Source organism: Pseudopipra pipra, chromosome 7 (genome assembly GCF_036250125.1).
Source record: "Pseudopipra pipra isolate bDixPip1 chromosome 7, bDixPip1.hap1, whole genome shotgun sequence".
NCBI classification, from domain to species: Eukaryota; Metazoa; Chordata; class Aves; order Passeriformes; family Pipridae; genus Pseudopipra; species Pseudopipra pipra.
In genome coordinates, this window is record NC_087555.1 from 33,884,542 (window position 1) to 33,906,679 (window position 22,138).

General features: G+C 40.0%; 1 protein-coding gene across 4 annotated transcripts in view; it reads left to right on the plus strand.

The window, feature by feature from the left end:
• The window catches only part of THSD7B (thrombospondin type 1 domain containing 7B), a 310,487-nt gene that overhangs the window by 121,216 nt on the left and 167,133 nt on the right, over positions 1 to 22,138 (plus strand). For all 4 annotated transcript variants that reach the window (XM_064661604.1, XM_064661605.1, XM_064661606.1 and 1 more), the window contains exons 6-8: positions 4,462 to 4,631; positions 15,751 to 15,906; positions 17,615 to 17,812. In XM_064661604.1, the coding sequence (XP_064517674.1) occupies positions 4,462 to 4,631; positions 15,751 to 15,906; positions 17,615 to 17,812 (524 nt within the window). The remainder of the gene's footprint in view (positions 1 to 4,461; positions 4,632 to 15,750; positions 15,907 to 17,614; positions 17,813 to 22,138) is intronic.

Consider the following 22,138-nt stretch of genomic DNA (forward strand, 5'->3'; position numbering starts at 1 on the left):
TTCCAGCTCCTAAAAGGATCCAGAGAGGAAAAAAAATACCTTAAGGCTCAGAACTGTTCTGTTAAATATTATCTCTATGTCCATGGCAAGGCTTCAAGTTAAACATCCCATCACAGGTAGGTGGCAAAGCTGTAAATTTGCTGTTAGATGGGAAGGGCTTTTAATTTTATGACTGAAGTTTACAAAGGCTATTGTAATCAATAGTTTAAATGCAAGAAAATAAACCACGTTAACTGCATGTAAGACTCCGGAGCTTTGTGCTTTGTTTTACTTTTGGTTATTTGCTCTGAAAGGATTGAGTGCTTAAAAAGCTTAAACACATAGGAGGTGATTCTGTTTTCTTTTATTGTGGTATAAATTTGGGATACTTCAATTAAAGTGAATGGGTTTATACAGGTATAAAACTTGTGTAAGCACTAAGAGCATAAGTCCTGTAGACTAAAGACACCAGGAGGTTACTATAAATCGGAAAGATATTGAGCACTTGTTTGTTGCATAACTGTCACTGAGTCATGGGTTTTAGAACAATGTTTTATATCTTTCTTATCCTGGATGTGTAGCTTTCGTGTTTGCTGAGAATAGATAGATTTTGCAGAATTACAATTATGTCTTTATATCGTTCATTTTGCTTGTGGTTGCCATGTTACAAGACAGGGATTTAGAGAAAAAACTCTCTTCGCTTTGTTGGAAATTCAGAGCTTTTCAAAAGTTAAATGATGGAAAATGGGAAAGTTTTAAGACCTGATTTTTAAAAAAAGACTTGAGGTTATTGCTGAGATACAGGTGTGATAGTGTCACTTTGTAAATGAGGCTCATTATGCCCAAATTAAAGACAAGACAGTGTGAAGTAGGAAAGACTGGAGTGGCAATGCAGTGAATAGTGCTGCTAGGCTCTGGAGTTACACTGTGGGAGTGGTAGCAACGCTACTCTTAACCCCTTTGACCATCGCTGGTCTTGGGCAGGCAGCAGTGACCTCCAGCTTTGTTGCCTCCCATTGGATCAGGAATGATCCCTGGTGAAGCTTTGGTAATCCATCTCCATGCTGGATGATTTCTCCTGCAGTTGCAGGTGGGTGTCACAGCACAAGAGCAGACTTTTACCATGATTGGAACAGAAACCTGCAGGACCTGCTCTTCTGCTTCTTCTACTAACTCTTTAGCAGGGAAATTCTGAGCACTGCTTATGATGTGAAAGCCGTTCAGCTTTGTTGGCCAAGTTCCCTCCTGGATACCTCAAGCACAAACTTCATTGTTCCTAAACCAGCATTTTTGGTTTGCCAGTTTTCTTAAGCAGCGTGATACAGCTGTCTGTGGATTCTGGAGTTCCCCATTTGGGATGTTACCTTGATCTAACCATCATCAGTGGGGTCTGTCTTTGAAGTAGCTGGACTTCCTGTACCTCAGTATTGTCAAAAACTGGAACAAGCCTATTGGGAAGCCAGAGGAAAGGGCTGAGTTATTTTAGCTATAGTGAGAGGTCTGTAGATAAATGGGTCACAGCTAGGACTGCAGCTATAGTTTGCATCAGTCTCACGAGACATTGGTAGGAGTTAAAATGAGATGTTAAATCTATTGACATCTGAAATTGTTGTCAGTGACAGGTTTTGGAGTAAAGATCACAAGAGCAGACTGGAGCTGACCAGCTTTGACTGCAGTGTGTTATGTTCCTCCTAATTCCTGAGTTACCATAATCCTCACCCTCTGGGGATGGAGTGCCTGGATGGATTGACCCCTCAGTTTAACATGGGTACAGCACATTTTTGTTATGGTTTCTTGGTGGCTTTGGTCATCTGCAATTAGTTGGAGAAATTACAGTCATGTAAACTCACTGTGGATATTGCTAATAATTTGCAAGAGTTTGCCAAAGTCAAAAAACACCCCAAGTATTTTCCAACCAGTAATCACATTTTTTTAGCTAATGGCGATTAATAAGCCTCTGTTTAAATATAAATAGAGATTATGCAGCCTGTTTCTGTTAAATAATGTTAATTCTCATTGTCTTTAATGTAGTCCGTAGGTGGGCAAATGAATGCCAAGTATTGGCCATGCTCCTTAAAACCCTGCAAAGAGCTGTCCAAGGTCACCATGTCCATCAGGAGTGGTCGTGCGTTGGGTTTCCTACTCGGTGGGACAGCAATCCCTTGGATACATTTCTGGGGTAGTGGGCTTCTTAATGGCAGTGAAAATGTTTTAAAAAAAATTTTAATGCTTGGAGATCAGGATTTGGTACAGGAAAATTCCATGCAGCTGAGGGCATGTCCAGCTGGGAAAAAGGGAGATGGGCTGATGGGGCTGAGGCTTGGAGCTGGTGAGAGCAGCACAGGCACCGGCTGGGCTCCAATAGCTGTTCCTTATGGACTGCTCAGCAGTGGAACACACTATCCACTTACTCTGGGAGAATATCTAAAGGGATTTTTTTTTTTTTTAAGATTCAGGAGTTGATGAAGTTTAATTATCTCAGAGCTCAGATTTAGTTATTTTGCATAATTTTAATCACTGATGGCCTAATTTTCCTAGGTGTTAACTCCCACAGCTCACGCCGAATAGGAGAAGCAGATGCTCACACCTCTGGAAATGAGGCTTTAGGATCCAGAGTTCACAGCTGACTTCCTAAGCCAGATATTAACAATGAGCTTTTCTTTAGTCAGGGGTTTTTTCCAATAAATGCTTCCTTGAAAGAACTATTTCCATGGCTGCGGGAAGATGTGTGTGTTCTCTGTGTAAGCTTTTGGTTTTGAAAGTGTAGACCTGAAAAGCACAATGTCCTGAAGTGCTGTGGAGGAGGAATCCTCTTCACCCAATGTTTGATGAAGAGCACTTTACTTTTCATTGCCTGTATGGTAAGGGGAAGGTTGCATTTAACACTGCAGGCCCAAGAAATGGGATTAGGAACTACTACAAGAAAAAATTCATGGCTGTGCTTTATATGTTATTGGAGTTGAAGTATTTGATACTGGTCATGTGAAAAGTATGTTCTTCATTGTTTCCTCTGTTGGTGATAAACCCTGTGAGCGTATCCAGATTTGCACCTTATGCTGTATGTTATTTAAAAGAGCATGACAGCTCATCCAAACAGTAACTGTAAATGAAAAGTAATTGACAGCATTCACAAATGTTTTCCATGAGTATGTTACAAAATTCAGAAATGCTTTGTGGCTAGAAATCATTTTATGCCCATACTTGCAACATAAGTTTAAGAGAACATTGATGTGTGCTCAGACAAATTAATGTATTTATTTTTCATATAATTTTGAGATGCCTGTTTCCTTGCCATAGCTGTAGTCAGGAATATATACTTGCCATGACGAATACAGGAAATTAAGATGGGAAGGCTTTTTCTGCAGAGACACCCCATTGTGTTTGAGTTTCCAGAGATCAGTCAGCAGCCAACAAACACACGTAATTTTGACAACTGTGGATCTGCTGTGAGAAGAGAGAGCATTTGTCTGTAGGATTAAAGAAGGAAATTATTTTACATAGTTTACATTACACAAACCCCAAAGATTGTATGGAAAAGAGGAAACTATGAAATTTAGAGGAATGGAGGAATAAAGCAGCAGAAGTGTGAACAGATTGTTATAAAAACAATATTGCCTAAGATTTGCATTCAGGAAGCTCTGAAAGACTTTGAGCTCTTATTTACTCCCCTCATACTGTGACCTGTGAGTCAAAGTGAATTATGCTTGTGAAAACTGTTATGTTAGAAATATGCTCTGCATTTCCAGACACGATGGGGGTATAACTCTCACTTTCCATGGATACACAACACCGTTTTCCCTACGGTTTTAATAAGTTCTTCCTGGCATTTAAGCTGGTACACACCAACAACTATTGTCTGCACAGCATTCACCTGTCTGTGCCCCAAGACATTATCCTGACTTGAGAACCATTAATGCTCTTTAGTTGTGAATGGAACGTAGAATAAAAGTATTTTTATCTAGAGCTTGCTGTGTATCACAGCTTCTGGGAACTGGAATTAACTGAGCTACTTTAGCCAATCCCTTGAAGGAACTGTCCCCACAGAAAATCCACCTGTGCTTGGAGCTCCACTGACATATGCAGGATTTCAGCTGTTAAGTGCATTTCAGAGTGAGGTGTTCAGCTCTTGGCAGAGAGGGGTGGTTTAGTGGTTGGAGCCACATGTCTGAAAACTAGTTTTCACACTTAATCAAACCTCTTAATCTTCACTCCTTTTTTACACCCTGCTCAAAGGTGTTGTCAGGATGATTTAGTGTTTCAGAACGCTTCGGAGATTGGCGATCTGGGAAAAGTTTTACACAAGCGCACCAGACACATAGCAAATACTTAACCTGTGTAAATTTAGTGCTCAAAATGTTTCAGAACGTTCCCTGTTTTGGATAGGGAAGTGCTGCTATAAGGATTAAACCAATTTATTTTGTCATCCAGTAAAGTACCTCTCCCTTACCCATTGTCTTTACCTGTTCTGTTTTATTTCCAAAGGTTTGCCTGGAGAACTTCTGAATGGAAAGCTTGCCAGGTGTCTCTCCTCCTTGGCCAGCAGGACCCTCACCACCACAGGCACGTAGGGCTTTGTGGAGGTGGCCTACAAACCCGGGTGGTCTACTGTGTCCAGATCACCATGGAGCCTGGGACACACCGGCTGAAGGAAGGTACGTGTGTGGGGTCACTCTCAAGTGCTGGCCTAAGTAGGTCTGAGTAAGGAAAGAGGGGAAGAAAATAAGGAGATAACATGCAGTCATTGGTAGCCTTTGACTAGCTGATGCCCTCCTGGTATCCCTGCTCTCCAAGGCAGGTGTTACTTGGCATCAGAGGGAGGATGTGTTGTGTGGAGGTGCCAGGAGCCACACCCTTCTTGGATGAATTGCTACCACTTCTGTTGTTCGCTTGTGCTGGGAGAGTTACAAAGGATGAAGGAACTAAATTTTGCTTGGAGTTGACTTTTCTTCCTCTCTCATATATCAGGTAGCCCAGCCCCTCGGTAGCTGAATGCATTTATCTGTCGTGTAGTCCTGGTTTAGGGTATAAAAAAAGATGTCACACTCCATTCGGGATGTGGCTTTAGCCTCTGCTTCAGACTGATACACAATCTTTCTTGTGATTTGAAGGGGAAAGCAAAAGTAATATTGTCACAACTTCTGAGCAAACAGAAGGTTTTTGGACTCAGGAAGTGAGTTATATTTCTTTTAGAAGAATAATAAGTAGTTACAGATTCACCATGAATAATTCATCATAGGCTGTTTTATTTACTCGATGTAGTGCTCTTGTGGAATGTGTTTTTGAGCAGAGATGTAAGATAATAACAACACAATAGGATATCTTAGATTTATTTACTTACGGAGGCAAAGCAAATGTTTCCTGGATGCCCAGTGTGTGTCCCAGCATCCCACACAGACTCTGTTTATGCATAGTGGCTGCTCCACCTCTCCCAAACATCTGGCACCCCTTTGCTCTCCCAACACAACATACCTCTGTTCTGCACAAGTGTGTGGTGCACAGGGCTTTGAAAGCTGGAAAAGTGCTGTTGATGAGAGGTGTGGGACATTTATTAACTGTCTTCATCCTGCTGACCACTTCTGTGGTCCATGTGACCACTCTGTGTTAGGCTGGTGAGCAACAGGTTTGAACTGACTTTATTCGCACGTTATTCTTTGTCAGTGTTGTGAATTACCCCAGAGGATTAGAGGAGTGCATCTGAATTCCTTGTACCAATACATCTTGTGACAGAAGTGGTGCTCTATATCCGCTCTGTGATCACCTGCAGGTTTTCCCCTTGTTCAAAGCTCAGTTCAACTTAAAAGTTGCAAGCCCTCTTCTCAACAAAAAGACACCCCAAATGCACTGGGATACCTCTCCCTTGTATTTACAGTTATAACTTTTTTTAAAAAAATAATTTCATATAGGCAAAAAAATTGAACATGCAGGGCAATTGTACAAGGTATAAATTATTACTGTAATTTCAAAGCAGTACTGGAGATGTACAGAAGTCCTTGGCAAGTGAGAATCCCATCTACTGGCAGCACAGTCACATGCAAATAGAAAGAGGGAAAACCTTCCCTGTTATCCCTCCCTAGCCAGTAATATTCAGTGTGTCTCATGTACTAGCTGATCAATTTTTGTTTTTTTTGAATAAATAAGGAATGACATATATTTGGGCTTTTTTTCTTCTGGCAATCTGAACTGACAGAATACTTTTATTCATCACTAGGGCATCTCATATTTTATTGTACCAATTTTTCAGTGATGAGGAGAAGATGAGGAAGTTAATCCTCTATGTATAAGCAAATATAGAGCCTAATTGCTACCATCAAAAGTACAGTAATTTTTCTTTCTTCACCTCTTGAGTGTCCTTAGAGGGATCATTCAGGAATCAAACAAGCGAGTCTAATAGGATATTACCATCCATCACAGTTGTTATTCTTCTAGTTACTTCCAATGAGAATTTGGACCTAGGCCCAATGACATATGTGAAAGAAGATTTTGTCCTGTGGTCTCTCCAGCAGCATTCTTGGAAAAATATGTAGAATCCTGGTTGGAGACAGGTACCATCTGTGATGTATTTATACATACTGCTCAAAGCTCTTTTATCCCCCAAGGATATCTCTCCCATTTTTCACTTGCTTAGTCTTCCCATCTATTTCTTCCTTTATTAAAATGTGTGTATTTGGAAAGAGAGCACCTGTTTTCTTGAGTCCCTATATATCAGTTATTCTGAAGGTTAAGTCTACAGAAATCTTCCTGTATTTTGATTATAAAATTCCAACTTGAAGATACTGGAAATGGGAAACTCTCATTTAGGTATTACTTTGAGAAGTGCATTGATAAGATTTCACATCTTTCTCCCCGAAGAGGTGACCTAACTAAGAAATCCCTGTCTTGATCCAGGTGAAGTTATATATTTTTTAGGCCTTAAGGAGGAAGCCCATACTTTTAACCTGGGTGAGGAGTATTTGGAGGCAGAATATCTTCCAGTCTTTGAAGTCCTTGGTAATATTCTTGCATGCCGAGATTGTTCCATCTAGATGAAGCTGTCAGTGAGCAGTTGGTAAACAGGTAAAGGGAACTCCACATCTCTACTCACTGTGAGGCTTTTGTTAATTTAGACTGAACTTTACCATGATTAGCTTTAAACAGATCTTTGTGTTTTCTTTAAGTATCTCATTGAATTTTAACACATTTAAATTTATAACCCTCAATTTTCACAGAAAGGTCATCATCTAATACTTCAAGTTTATCGTTATTCTTTTGATATCCAGAGATGGAAGTAGCAATTTGCATGTTTGGAAATGATGTTGCTTTTAAGGAAGAGACGAAGTTTGCACAAAAAGTAGTGTAGAATGTGGAAATGAGGTATCTACAGTACAGCTCCAGTCTGTCCTTTCTGCCCTTCAGTTCTGAGTACTCCCTAATCTCTGTGCCTGGACATCCTGTGTCTGGACCAAACTGTAGGCATGGTGGTGGTTACCCTTCTTTGTACCTCTTCACTCATGTGGAAGCTCTTTTAAATAAAGTAGAAAGGCAGACCCTCAATTTATTTTCAAAGCAAGACACTGCCACCATGGGACTCACGTATTTTCTTCTCTTTTGCAAGTGGGCTTACAAAAAGAGGTAGGATTTTTGTGACTGTTGATTTTACAGAATTTTACCTGAAATGTGTTTCCCCACAATAAATTTTAGTTGATCTGGGTGCACATCACTGTCTAGCAATCCCCAGGGTACCAACAAAAAAGACATTTGGTACAAGTAGGGAAGAATATTATGCAATGATCAGTTCATGAAACCTCTCCTAGTTTGGCAATGCAAATCTCCTCTCAATCACAATAAATGATTCCAATAATGTGGGAATTTAAATTGCTCTTAGGGTCTGGGAGTGGTGTCTGTGTTTATGTTCAAACAGTTAATAAACATATGTGGTTCCTAGATTTAATCTTCTTCCTCAGGAATTTTTTACCTTCTCTTCTGAAGACCAGGTAGTATCCTTTTGTTTTCTGATAAATTTTCCTTTTTTGGATTTATCTAGAAACTGTAACTCTCTATCAGTAGTCTTGGAGATGGCAGCCTTTATAAAACCCACCAGAAGCATTTCCTCTCTTCTCTGAACTAGTTACCTGCTGTCCCTAGTGACTGGGATTGCTGTTCTCTCCATATTTTCTGCAGCTTTCTAACTAGGGAATCTGTCTGCCCTGTCATTCTTTCATAAAATTTGTGCCTTATATATCTTGACATTTTTTCTTTCTTACTTGTTTGAATGAGATCCAATTTGCCTCTCACTTTCAGAATTTTCTTATAATGTTTTTTGCAGCCTGCCTGCTTAAGTTTTAATTATAGGACTGAAAAGACTTTTGTGAAATGCTCTTCTCCCTTGAATCCTCTTTATTGTTTACCCAGCATAGTAAACTTGGCTAATAAAATGTATCTCTTATTACCTTCTCACCAGCAAATCACTGCAGGTTCCTATCTTTTTAATCCTTGTTATTTTCCATCTGAAAATGCACATAAAATTCTTATACCTGTACAAGGTTCTAAAGTCTTGTCTGCAGTTTTTTTGCTTAATGAGTGTCTCCATCATATTTGTCTCCTTATATTTATTTTTATTTGATCTTGAATTTCAATAGCAGGTGTGTGAGATAGTTGTGCCTTCATTATTTTTGGATACCTTTTAGTGTTACACTGCAAAGCTATTTCTTACAGAAGTCTCCTTCCTTTGAGAGACATTCAGCCCTCCCCTGTTAGTAGACATATTATTTTGACTGACTTACTCCACTGTAGTTCCCCAGCCTATACTAATTTTTGCTTTATTTTTAGGATGCAATTCCACCTGGTTCATCTTAAATCAGATTTTCTTTATAAATTTGTGTGTCACCAGCTGTAGCAGCAAAATCTCCTTTAGTCTGTTTAGAGTTAAGGACTTGGAAAATACTCAAGTACCTTTTCAGGTCTAATGGCTATTTTCTGATCCATCCCTGTGTGTATTCCCTTATGTAGTTTTGTCTTACAAGCCACTTTACTGACAGAATCACAAAATGGTCTGAAACTGAAACTGTTCCCCTGCACTTTCATCTAACTCCAACTTACATGACTCTCAAAATGATGATTTTATGGCCTTTATACTTTCTTGTTTTCCTCAAAATATTGAGCTTTCTCCCTACTGCTGATAGACAAAAATATCTATTCCTTTCTTATCTGATGAGTGAACTTTTCAGACTGTTCTTGATTCCCATATGGGAGATGTTTTGGTACTGTGTTTTATTTTCCAGAAAATGGTGCCTCTTTGGAGTTTGCACAGAGATTAATTTGAGTACTCCTTTCATTCGTATCTTGTATTATTCTCTGCTTTTCCTCATCTTTTTCTGTCTGCCCTTTTGTCTTTTTTAGCTCTAAAATATTCTGGTTTTCCTTCTTTGCTCTGTACACTGTTTCCTAATGAAGGTGCTACATTTTTTTCCCCTGCAAGTTCTTTGTTCTGCTCTGAATCATGATCTTCCAGTGCTTGTCTTCTGGGGGATTAGTGTTTCAAATTGGTACATGTGGCATCTGTTCAGTAAACTATGGAAGTAGTTTTGGGAAGAGAGAAATACCAATGAAGAATCCGATTTGTGTGTGCCACCATCCCCTTGGGTACCAGGTGTCTTGTGAACCACCAGGTCCAGCTCTTTAGAAACTGGAAGTTGGTTGTGCAGGTTGTTGTCATTTATGGCTGTTGCCATCCTGCATATTTACTGGGAAAAGACTCTGTTGATGGAGATAAGCTGCCCCTAGGAGTTGATGCAGGTTCTGCACTGTTGGAGTGAATATGAGCCCTGTGAGGAATACGAGCCCTGTATTAAATGCCCACCTTTTTTTTTTTGTTTTGTTTTGTTTTGTTCTTGTTCTTGCTGTTATAAATTTATGCTGGCGAAGCTGCAGGAATGAGAAGATTAATTTACTCTACGGAAATTAGAATTTAAGAACTTTGATGTTTAAATCCTGTTGTCCTTGTCTGGTTTATGAAGTTGAAAAAGAATAGGTTAGAATATATTAGTAATGAGAAAACTTGATTAGAACCATGGTGGGGGAGAGAACTGATGGTCAGCAGTGGTGTGAAAAAAGCTTTCTTCTGCTGGCTCATGGTCCAGCAATAGGAGCATCCAACCTGGGGCTTAGTTGACCTGAATCCCAGAAACCACATTCTCAAGTGGAAGAACAACCCCCCCCAAGGACCCCTCTAGTCCCAAACTAGCAAACTAGTTGTTTGTCACTGGGATGACCGCACTGGCTTGAAAAGATGAGAAATACACCTCTGAAGTGTGAAATATATTCAGGGAAGTCTGCATCAGATTTATATTCTGGGATGCCGAGTTATTGATCTGTAAGCTCACCAAATGCTGAGCAGAATTTATGAGATACAGCTCACATAATGGAAAAATAAATATGTAACAGCTGGCTTCTTCGGGGGAAACCCTTTAGAAGCAGGAGAGGAAATGATTTTATTCAGATCGTTGCAGTGCTTGACAGTAGTGTTTAAATGCGTATTTCAAAAATTTTAGTTTGAATCCATTAAGGAAAAAAACATTTTCCCTAATGTCTTTTAGAGGTATAATATTTTCACTTCTTTCATGTCTTGAAACTAATTAAACTAAAATGAAGAGAATAATGTATAAAAGGGCTTTGACAGTGAAAGAAGTGTGCCTTCTAAGAGGTGCCTTATAAAGAATAGGCCTTTTTTTTTGTCAACGAGCTATTTATTATGACCATGAAATAGTTATACTTTTATAAATACTTTTATTTGTATAGTTGGCCATGGTATCTAGCAAATAATATGCGGCCCAGTTAGTTCACGTGAGATACGAGGTTTTGGTTCAGGCTTTTACCCTTGAAAGCTAAGATTTTAATTGCATCTGTATTTTTGTCATTATTTCCTGCCGCTGGAACTGGATTCATTTTATTCAAAACAGTGATGGTTTGTTCTGCGTAATTTTGTCCTGTTGTTGTTATGAGGCCAGGGAGCTGCATTGTGTTCAGACAATAACATTGAGTCAGATGGAAAATTAAAAAGATTTGTATGTACGAGGCGACGCCACAAACTGGGACACTATGGAGAGAGAACGGAGCCAACGGTGGCTGGGCTTGTCCTGGAACAGAAGACATTGGAGATAAATGAAATGAAATTTTCATGGGTTTTCTTCACTGTTTCTTAGGTTTTTTTTCCCTGTTTTCCTTGTGACTTCTCTCACCCTCTCTGGTGGTCTGTCCCAGTGATTTCCAGCCTTTCCTGGGTAGCAGCCAAAAGGCTCAAACATCCCGCAGAGCCCTTTTTTCCTTCCCATCATTGCCTTCACTGATGTCCCAGGATCCCTGTTGCCTCCACTGTTTTTCCTGGACACTCTTAATGACTTGTCACTTCTGGTCTGCTCAGTCATGTGGCTGCTGGTGGGAAGCCCCACGTTCACTCTGAATTTTTGCCAGATCTGTGGTTTCTGCCGTTAATCTCCACAAATTCTGCTGCAGCAAAACAATACAGTATTCCAGCTGGGATCACAGTCCTGTTGTACAGCAGAGGATGTGGATACAGGGACACTTTTTGCCTGTGTCACTTTAATAAAATTGTGAGGATCTTTATTGTTCCGGAATACATTAAACCGTTGTTGCTCTTGGCAGTCCACTATTAACCCTCTTTCGTGCTGTGATCAGCCTTCTATTCATACGTTGTTCCCTGTCTATTAAATAGGTTTTAATTGAAAATAGGACTTCAGCTTTGTGCCTGGTGTCTTCAAAACTAATTGATTCTTCCTAAAAGCCTAGAGGAACCCTTTCCATCAGGCATGGCGTGCATTAGGCTCCTTAATGGAGGGATGCAGCGGGCTGGGATTGGTGCCATTTCCAGGCTGCTTAAACTGCACTCACCACTTCTCCCTTGTGTAATATTTTGGTTTTGCTATAAGTCTTTCAGGTTAGAGAAATTGCTTACAAACGTTGTGCTGGGTTTATCCCTATTGTGTTTTACACACAAAGGTGTTTTTATAGCATAACTCATTCCTTTGTGATTTTCTCAAGTAATTTCCCTTTGTATTGATCTAAGTGTCTTTGGTTTATAAGTCCTGGCAGAGGCAGTAAGAACTTTCACAAGGATATGCCATCCCTTTCTGGTACCTTTCTTGTACCCTGGAAATCATTAATTTGGGTTAGTTTTGCCAAAAGAAATGGTAAACATATGGATTTATTTCCTTCAGAATTGAATATTACCTAAAATACCAATATGTATGTTGCACCAATATGTAAGAGACAGACCTGGTATCTCTGTGTGTATGCCAGATATGTTAGTGATATTTAGAAATGTCTCATTTTGATTTTAATATCAAAAATACTTGGGTTTTCATTGTAAAAGGGAAATGTAGTTAAGGTCCAGGAAAAAAAAAGTTATTTACCTCCTGAGGAGTTGAAAAACCGTATTTGACAGGAATCCCTGCATCCAAAATGCTATCCTATGCATTTCTCCCTCTGTCTGGTCAGCATTGCTTTTAACACAGTGTTGGTATGTGTGCCTGCAAGTATCTGTCCACATGACTGTATTCAAAGATAATTTATTTATTGGCTGAAAATTACATTATGGAAATAATCATATCAGAGCTGATTTCCTCTTCCACTCTTCCTCCAAGTCATTACCTCAGTAAAAATATATGGGGAAACAAGACACTTTAGAACCCAATTTATTATCTCCTGCTGGTAGCAATAACCTGAAAATAACAGCAAATAGTAAAATTCCAACTTGAGGCAAGACACTGGTGCTGGGAACAGCTGCAGTTGCATTTATAAAGGAGAGATTCAATATAACAGCTATAGAAATGTGCAATGTTTCAGAGGCTCCCAGATTAGTACTTGATTGCTTTTCCAAGTTTGTTCTATAGATTGGGAAGAACACAGGATTTTAAAAGGTAAGAACAAGTGTCATAAATAAGCTGCTACTTGAATCAGAAATGTTGCCTCCCCCTCCCACTCTTCACTTCCCTGGCTTCTACCTTTCCCCTTCCCCCCACTCCCAAAAAAAAAGGCTGATATTGTTCCAAGAAAATAATTACACAAAAAGCACTTTTTCTATATGAATGTAGGAAAATGCCATTGCAGAGTCAATTATTGAAAAAAATCAGAAGGCTGGCCTGTTCCTAAAGACATTCCTAGCAGCTGTGTTCATTTATCATAGGCATAATGTCAGGCTTTTTTCCTGAACAGGACATCCCCAGCCAGGCTACCTGTGCCATTTGGAGGCTGTGGTGTGGGAGGATTTCGGTGTTTAAAAGGTTCACAGAAAAAGTCCACTTTATCCTTAGTTTAAAACAAAAAAAAGAAAAGAAAAAGAAAAAAATGTTAGGGTATGCAAGAATAGCAATAGAAAATCACATCAAGCTTTGAAATAAAACAGATGGAAATCAGAGATTTTAATCAAATGACTGAAAAGGAATGAAATTCTTTAAAGAGGACTCTGCTGGTCCATCCAGTCACTCTGGCCATCGTGCTGGAAACTGTTGCTCTCTGTACCTGCCTGGTGTTGGAAAAGGATGGTGTTGTGTATGCATATACATGGTGTTGTAGTCAGTGTAGAGTGAGTAAAAGCTGGCACAGACCTAGAGTGTATTTGTGTATTTGATTAGAATGGTATTTGCTGATTTACCTTTTATGGAATATAAAGAACTACCTAAGGAAGTGAGTAATCAAGCAGTCTTACTGCAGTGACAGGTAGGATGTAGGTCCTGGGAAGAGAACTCCCAGTGCTAGAATTAAATAGGGCATCAGCCCGAGGGAGGAGGAGGAGCAGGAGATGGTTGGCAGGGAGAAGAAGGCAGGGATTTCCTTCAGAATAGGAAGAATCCTTCAGAACAGGAAGACTTCCATGAGTCTGGGATGGCTGGTAGGCCCTTTAACTTTTTGGGATCAATTTTTCTTGTTTTTCTTTTATCCAAAATCAGTTTAAAATACCCTTGGGCGCACTGGTTGGTTTTCAAGGCAGGAGAGCAATCTGACTTTATAGAATGGCTTCCATGTTTAAATAGTTAAATTCAATATAGAAATCTAAAAAGCAGTGAGGAGGAAAGAGCCATTCCTGGCACTGGCACCTTGAATTAGAGCAGAGTAGGACTGGACTTCATTCCTTGTGTTGACCATCTGCACTCAGTTTTATTTCCTTTCACTTCTTTGGTGAACTCTCAAAAACTGATACAGTTTTGCAAAGCTTGATGCTGAAAGGCAGGTTAAGCCATGCATGAGACTTCTTGGTAAAAGAAATAACTCTTATCTTTAAAACTCTAATATTTATTTCATTCTGTCTGTCACTTCTCCTGCAAGGTCTCCAGAAAAGGTCTCTCTGTGTGAGCATTCAGGTGAATTGGATTTATGCCACCTTGTTCAAATCTCTAAATGAACATGTCAGAGGCCTTACAGTGTCTCAGAAGTCATTCAGAAAATGGTCTTTTTTACTAATATATTATCTTTCAGCTGAGTATTAAATCACACTGTTGTTTAATCCTGTTATTCTGATGAGCTGGAATCATAAGCACTGATATTGTCTGAAGTCTCAGCTTCAGGATGTGCAAATCAAAATGTATGGGGATTTTGAGCACTGAAGTCTTGTGTTCAAAAAAAAAAAAAAGAACTTGTGTTTTTCTTCAAATGATTCATTTTAAAGAAAGTGGTAAAATATCAGAAAAAAGAAAAGATTACTCATATATTGGGCATGTTTTTATAAATTCTTTTCAAATCAATTCCATGCATGGAAGCAAAGAAAAACAGACATTAAAAATAAAAATGAGGATAAAACAAACTCAGTAGCTATAAAAATTAATGAAGTCTTGGTAATACCATGGCAGAGTAAACTCAAACAAGCCTTTTGAAAGACTTCTTTGATATTGATTTATTTAAAGAGACAGCCAAATTCAGCCCATAATGTAATTAAAATGCAATATCATATAATGACTCAGAAGATAGATTGAAGAGTCTTTCCTGTTCTTTTCCTTCCTTCCTCTGCCCCAAATAAAAAGGTGAGTGAAGTTAATTGAAACTAGAAATCTTTAATGTTAAATGGAAATACAAAGGGAGTAAAATTTCCAAATTTGTTGTTGGTATCAAGTAAACTGGTCCTTGGCAGAGTTTGGAGTCAGCTCATTTCTGGGATAAAGAGGATTGGAGATCCATGCCTGGCAACTCCAGTAAATGTCTCACCTCCCAGGCACGAAAGATGCTTCCTGCATGTGTCTGCATAGAAGAAATTGAGATCTCTGTTCAATTTTATTGGAAGTAGATGAACAAAATTCAAAAGTATGGACCCTTCATCCATAATCCAGAGGTGGCAGTGCCCCTGAGGGGAATGGGGGTGGGGAGATTCCCCCGTGCTTGGGTTTTAGTCACCTGCCTCTGCCTGGCTCCCAATTGCAACATGAACTTTTTGGATTTCCTTCTTAGATGTCTTTCTGTCCAGTCTGGTATAAAGAGGCCATAAATGCAGGGATTAGATTCCAATTTATTGCTCCAGCATTGTCAAAAATCAGCACTGAATTTAGATTTAAAGCTCCTGTTTACCACTAAGCATTGTCTTAATTGGCTTGCTGAGTACGGACAGTTTAGATCAAACTTCTGTGTGCCTTGCTGAACACAGGATTAACTTTTTGCTCAGGGAGATAAGACCCTGAAAAAAACCACTGGATTTTGGTGCACTTTGGAAAACTAAGGTCAGCAGTAAACTCCTGGAGCGCTGTCAGGGAGAAGTTGCAGCCTCGATTTCCTTTTCTTTCTTTTATCTCTTAGTTGCTAGACCAGTAGATGGGAAGCTGTGCCAGGGTCCTGCTCCCTCCAGCTCCCAGGTGTGTCACCTGCCGTGCCTGGCCGAGTGTGTGGTGTCCCTGTGGTCGGCGTGGGGTCCCTGCCTGCACGAGAACTGCCAGCACCGCCATGGAGCCAGAGGTGAGGGCAGCCCTTCTCTGTTCCTTGGGCAGCACTGAGGGGGTCTAAGGCAGGCCACAGAATATTACAAAAACATTGCAAAGGCAGTGGTGTCAAATTCTACATCGGGAGCTTGATGTGTTTTCCTTTTAAAAATTAATCGAACACAGGATGAAGCTCTTAGGTGTGTGTAGTGGAATGTGACCTTTAGAAGCTTTTTGCAGTTATTCGTGTGAGAAATAAAAAAAAAAATAAGAATTTTTCAAGCTGATTCAGATCCCTTTATCCTGCACTGCACTTGTAAGAAAGGAGGATTTCTTGGGCTAGCAGCAGCCAGGCTGCTCCTCTCTGATTCCCCTTGGAAGTCCTGCTGCGTGCCCGGATTCCAGGGCAATGCAGCTGGCTGGAACGTGTCAGGACTAAGGTGCATCCCACAGCCCTGAAATCAGCAATCTGCCTGACTCAAGAGGTTGTTCTATTCTCCTGGGTTTGGTTTAAATTCCTGAAGAAGGATATACAAATATAATTTAACCTCCCCTGGATTTTAATTGACTGCTGTACATGTTTGTTGCTGCAACATGTTGAGATTCCTTGCAGAGCCTTTTCTAAGGCTCTGAGTTGGAAAGATGACTGTTGGAGTCCATGTCAGGGAGTGGATATTATTGTTTGGATATTACACTTTTCTGAAAACTGCCTAAGTTTGTGAAATGATTTGAACTGATCAAAATTTTTCAAATTAAAAGAGAAATAATAAAAAATGAATATTCAAATAGAAATACTTGCAAAAGCATTTCATGTTTGAATAGTTTTGAATAATTTCTTTTTGCTTATTTGAGAACTGTGAAAGTTTGATCTGTTATGTTCTTTGGAATGTTTTATTTTTAATTTCCTTTTCTTTTTCATGGGCAGAACATTTCCACGTGGCCTCTACTAAGGCTGTATATTTGCCCCTGCTCTGAGACTGTTGGAGGAAAGACCACCGTATACTTTTTTCTGCCTTTTTCTCAGAATTCTGTGTCATTTACATAACAGGACATGCTGAAAGATACTTGTGTATTAGTTCTGCATTTTATGTAGCAACATGACTTTTGGCTTTATTCAGAAGGAGGTAGATTATGTAATCAATTCTATGATTATTTCTGTAACCTTTTTCTTCCACTTTACATTTGAATCTTCCAGTTTAATAGGATGTCATTTCAAAGAGGTCTGATATGCATTATGTATCAGAAAACCTTACACCTTCATAAAGCAGAATACTAATTTCTTAGTAAACTGCTCTGCTGTGTCTCAAAACAAATCTTTTCGTTAGTGGATTCCCAGGCAGAATATAGATGTCCTTTATACCTTCAGTTCCTTAACTGTTCCTCTCTTTTTATATTAATGCTGCTATTGCATTAATGTATGCATCACTGGTAAATTCCTGTATTTTGACATGTGTATTTCTATCTGATGTTGATAAAAGGGAAAAAGAAATGTGAAAAATGTGGGTTGCTGGAATTCTTTTACACACTCAGATTTTGCATGGCCGAGCTGTGGGCACATACAGCCAAGGGGGCACATATAGCCAAGTAGACACATACAGCCGAGTGCCATCCCAGCCAATTCAGTTTGTAAGTGTTGTACTCTTGTTTATCCCCCTGTTCCAGGTGCCCTGTATAGTCCTATTCCTGCTACGTGATTGTATGAATATTTTTCCGTTGTCCAGTTAATTCGGTTCCGCTTTTTCCAGGCTTTAGGATGAGACAAAGGCAAGTGATTGTGGATCCAGTGGGCACCCTGGCAGGCTGTCCCCATTTAGTGGAGTCTATTCCTTGTGAAGACCCTCTGTGCTACGAGTGGGTCGTTTCAGAAGGAGAATGTGTGACTGACCATGGGAAATGTGGGCCTGGACACCGCATCCTGAACGCCGTCTGCAAGAGCAGGAAAGGTGAGCAGTGGTATGGTCTCAAAAGCCATTTGTGGTTTTTTGTGTCTCATTCTAAAATGACATTTTGCTGAAGACATTTGCGAGTATTTAAAGTATCTCTGTACTGAATTTTCATGGAAGTTTGAGCTTTTTGAGTTGGCTGTGTTGCTCATGAGAGCCTGGTGCTGATAGGACTTGGGATTTTGCCTGGAGCTTCCTCTTCTATTTTATCCTAAGGGAGATGACTCACCAGTGCAGGTCATGTGCTGTCATTCCTGGCCTTATCACCACAAAAGTGGGATGCCAGTGTCCTGGTTCTGCCTAGAATCCTCCCTCTTGCTCATCTTGTACTAAACTGAGGCTGTCACTCAGGTCAGCAGCACTATGGGCGTTCAAAATATTAACCCAGTCCTTAGCATTTCTTCTATCCTCAGTTTTTAGTGTCTGGTCTGAATGTTTATCTTGTGATAACCCTGTTACAGTCATGAGAAGGGATGCTTGGTTGCGCTGCCAAAATTAATACAGGACTAAGATGTCACTGAAATGATTGTACCAAGTAATCCTTCACTTGGCAGCAGTTTGAGACCTGCAGTTGGAGACCTGCAGAGTGTTCAGTGTACAAGTTGCTAATAATGAATAAGTACATTTTTATATGACGTTTACAAACAACCAGCAAGATGTTATTTCTTGTGTTTGGTTTGAACCTCAGCCAAAGGTTTCATTCCTTGATAAGGTCAGTGTTGTCAGATCTTTAGATTCAATTACTTGGAGCACGATTTTGCAGTCCTTAGTCACAGCAAGACTGTGCTATCATCTCGAAAGTGGCAAAATTGTGCAACTTTAGAGCCTGATATTATGTCTGAAATGGAGAATTGTTCTTTTACATGGTCCTGAGACCAATCACAGGAAACAGTTTCAAGTTGATAACAGGAGGGGTTAATTGGCAAGTGGTTAAAATAGTGTGTCCTTCACGAGGCATTAGAACCTGACAGAAAGAAATAATGGCTGCTTTGTCTGAAGAGCACAGATTCTCCTGAAATACATTTAAATCTGTGTGGTTTTCTTCTAAATTTTTGAGAATGGGGGAGAAAAAGAAATCTTCAACTGTTATAAAATGACACAGCCAGAATATAGTGGGGAGCAAAGAGCTGACTGTGGATTTTGTCTGAGTGGTCTCTGCTGACCTGTGATCGTAACTGTAGGTCCAGGCCTGTGGTGAAGCGTGCAGGTGGATGGTGTTGCTAAGGAGCACCATGTGCTTCACACTGTTAGAACTGTGCCAGCATCCATGTCTATGCACCAACTTGTGGCTGGGAAGGAGAGCATGTTCCAGGGCAGATGCTCCTTGATCTCTGATCAAACTGTTCTCTGTGGCTATGATCCTACAGAAGCCAGGCCTTTGAAGTGCCTCTTCTTCACTCAGTTGTTCAACAAGGTATTGGAGATCTCACAGTACCCTTTTAACTTCAATTACTCTGTGCATATTCTAGTTACAAAATAAACATTCTTCCCACCTTGCCACCTCGGGGCAAACATTGTCACTAGACGTGATCAGTATCCAGTTATAACTGAGAAGGTTTCACAAGGAAGTATCTGTATCACTAGGCAGGTTAGAAGCACTGCTTAATAGTACTTTTAAGCCTTTCTGAATTTTTGGTTGAGTAGGAGAGGTCTGGAAGAGTCGTTAAAGTAGAAGTTGGAAAAAAAAAATCAAATTGTTTCTTCTTCCCTGAATCCAGTAACATTAGTTGCTTTGTTCATAACCTTGTTTCCTTCTGTAATATTCTCTTAGGTAAATTTCCTTTGCAAGAAGTAGTTTCTCTTTTTAGCTAAAAGCTGGAGTGTCAGACTGGCATAATGTGTTTTACCTGGAATAGCTGGTTAGTTGGTAGTAGGAGGCCAGGAGGGAGTCATGTGAAACACGATGTATCAATTACAGGTAAAATAGCATAAGGCCTATGCTCATGCTTACCATTGTACACATGTTAAATATTCTGTCCAAGTAAGGGTCCTGCTGAAAGCATTTAGGGTAGCTGTATTATGTGCTGGCATTTGCATTTACTTGAGCATCTTTTCTAGAATTCAGTTCTGTCTCCTAAAATCCAGTAATTTATCCAGTCATTCCATCATCCATGCCTGGCATTGTTGTTCAGTATTCCCACTGAAAGCCTACAAGGATGAAAATAATAATTTTTTTGGACCCTGTTACATGACAAAATCCAGTGTATCATCATCTTAATAACAATTCATTTGGGCCTGGAGTATGTTCATTAGGGTACTTTGGGTCTTCTCTGTCTGCAAGACGCCTTCATTTTCATATGAATGCTAGACTTTTTGGCACTCTTTTCCCTGTTCTTGCTGCAGTGTGTTGGTTGACTTCTCTTGAGAAGGAGCTGATCTCAGTGCTGTTTGTGTCAGCCATGATGCAGAACAGCTTGGCATCACACATTCTTGCCCTTGCCCACCTTCGCTTCTTTCTCCGTCCACAGTGTGACTGAACCTGAGTCCTTCCCCAGCCTGTGCTCTGCTGTGTAACACTGGGCTGTTCTGTGCTGCTCCCCATGGCTCAGAGACAGGAGGCCCTTTTCATGAGGAGACTGTTTTTTCACTTGCCTAAAACAAGCTTCAATCACACCGATGGCAGTGGAGGGGAACTGGCCGTGTTTTCAGTCCTGCCCCATGGCAGAGGACTTTGCTGCTGCTGCTGGAGCCTGTGGGATGCAGCTGGACTAAACTTCCCTCCAGCAAGGTGGAGCTTGGAGGTGCCTCTTTCTCTCTGAAATATGTTGATAGACAGCAAGTGAAGTTCACAAGGCATTAGCCCTTCTCTGTCCATGGTGCCAACCTGTGCCATGAGAGAGGTGAGCAGGGAGCAGTGGATAACAAACAGGTTCCTCCGGCTGAAACTCCACCTTTGAATCCCTTGTAGTGTCCTTTCTTCCCACGTTAAAAATCTATCCTTTCTGGTGAGATTTTGTGGTACTGACCCAGGTAACAAATGGCTGCTGGCCTGAGCTGGAGTTTGGACAACCCAGGAGCATGTCACAGATGGATCTAAACTGTGGTTTGCAAGGTTTCTCTGAAGACTTCCCTCTCAAAGCAGTATCTCTGTGGAAGGACTTGTATGAATTTCAGTGATGTAGCACTTGTACTTCCACTTGATCTAGAGGTACAGAAATGACTTTTTGTTCCTTAAATAGGTTAATCTCTAATAATGAAGTGGCCTCCACAGAGCACATACCGTGTACAGCAGTTTTTTTATGGAGTAGCTGGAGTCTGTAATTTGTGATTTGTGGTACTTTGGCATAAATGAGGAGTAATGAGAAGACAATAATAATCTCATTACTTTGTCATTGTTAGGTGTCTGCTCCCACTAGCAGTGTCTCTAATCTCTGTTAATAAGATACTGAACATGTATATGATGAGTGTGAGATGCTCTTACTGTCTGGTCCATATCCCTCAAGTGCTCTTCTTCTGTATCAACAAAAGACAGTAGTGTAATAAATCAAATGAAATAAAATAATGCATAGAAATGCAATGTGAAGTAATGCACAGAATGGCAAAAGACCTTTTCAGCAAAGTGTTTTTTATTTAGCTAGTGAAGGACGATGGATATTTTTGGGAAAGTCTGCGAAGCCAAAAGACTGCTATAGGAAAATTGATGATGATACTGAAAATTGGATGGTGTAAGTGTATCACTGGGTACATGGATCTATAATTCAGATCAAAGAATTTATTTGAAAACTCTTTTTTTTTATATTCACAGACAACTCAAATTATTTGTGATTTGTCTCAGAGTTGTTGTTTTTGGTTTTCAACAAGGAATTGAATAATTGCCTGTTTGTAATGTATTCTTGATCAGATAGTTGCAAGTATTTGACATTTGATTTTGGGCAGTCTTGATTAGAACCGACAAACATTACTGTGCATTGACCAGATCAAAATAACTCTCTAAAAACTTGCCAGTTCGCAAAACATGGATGTGGTTAAAACTTTCTCGTTTTCAAGTGCAATTGGGCAGTAGCCAAAATGTATTGCGATTCTTTTTTTGGAAGAATGATCATAATAATGTTTTGTGTGCTCTGCTGCTTCTGTCTGTGCAAGAGGTACAAGCATTGAGAGTATGGTGAGTGTATGGGGAACTCAGTGCTGTAGCAGAGTGCAGAAAACTGCAGATAACCTTAGACAGCAGGACTTGGCTCAGGATCAGCAGGTAGAACCTCAGTCCAGTCAGGAGAGGTTCTGCCTTCATGGGTAGTTTCACAGTTGTTTGATTTAAGTGCTAAGAAATATATAAACATGTATTTTAACTCATAAATGTTGTTGGGTTCAGTCTGATGAAGCAAC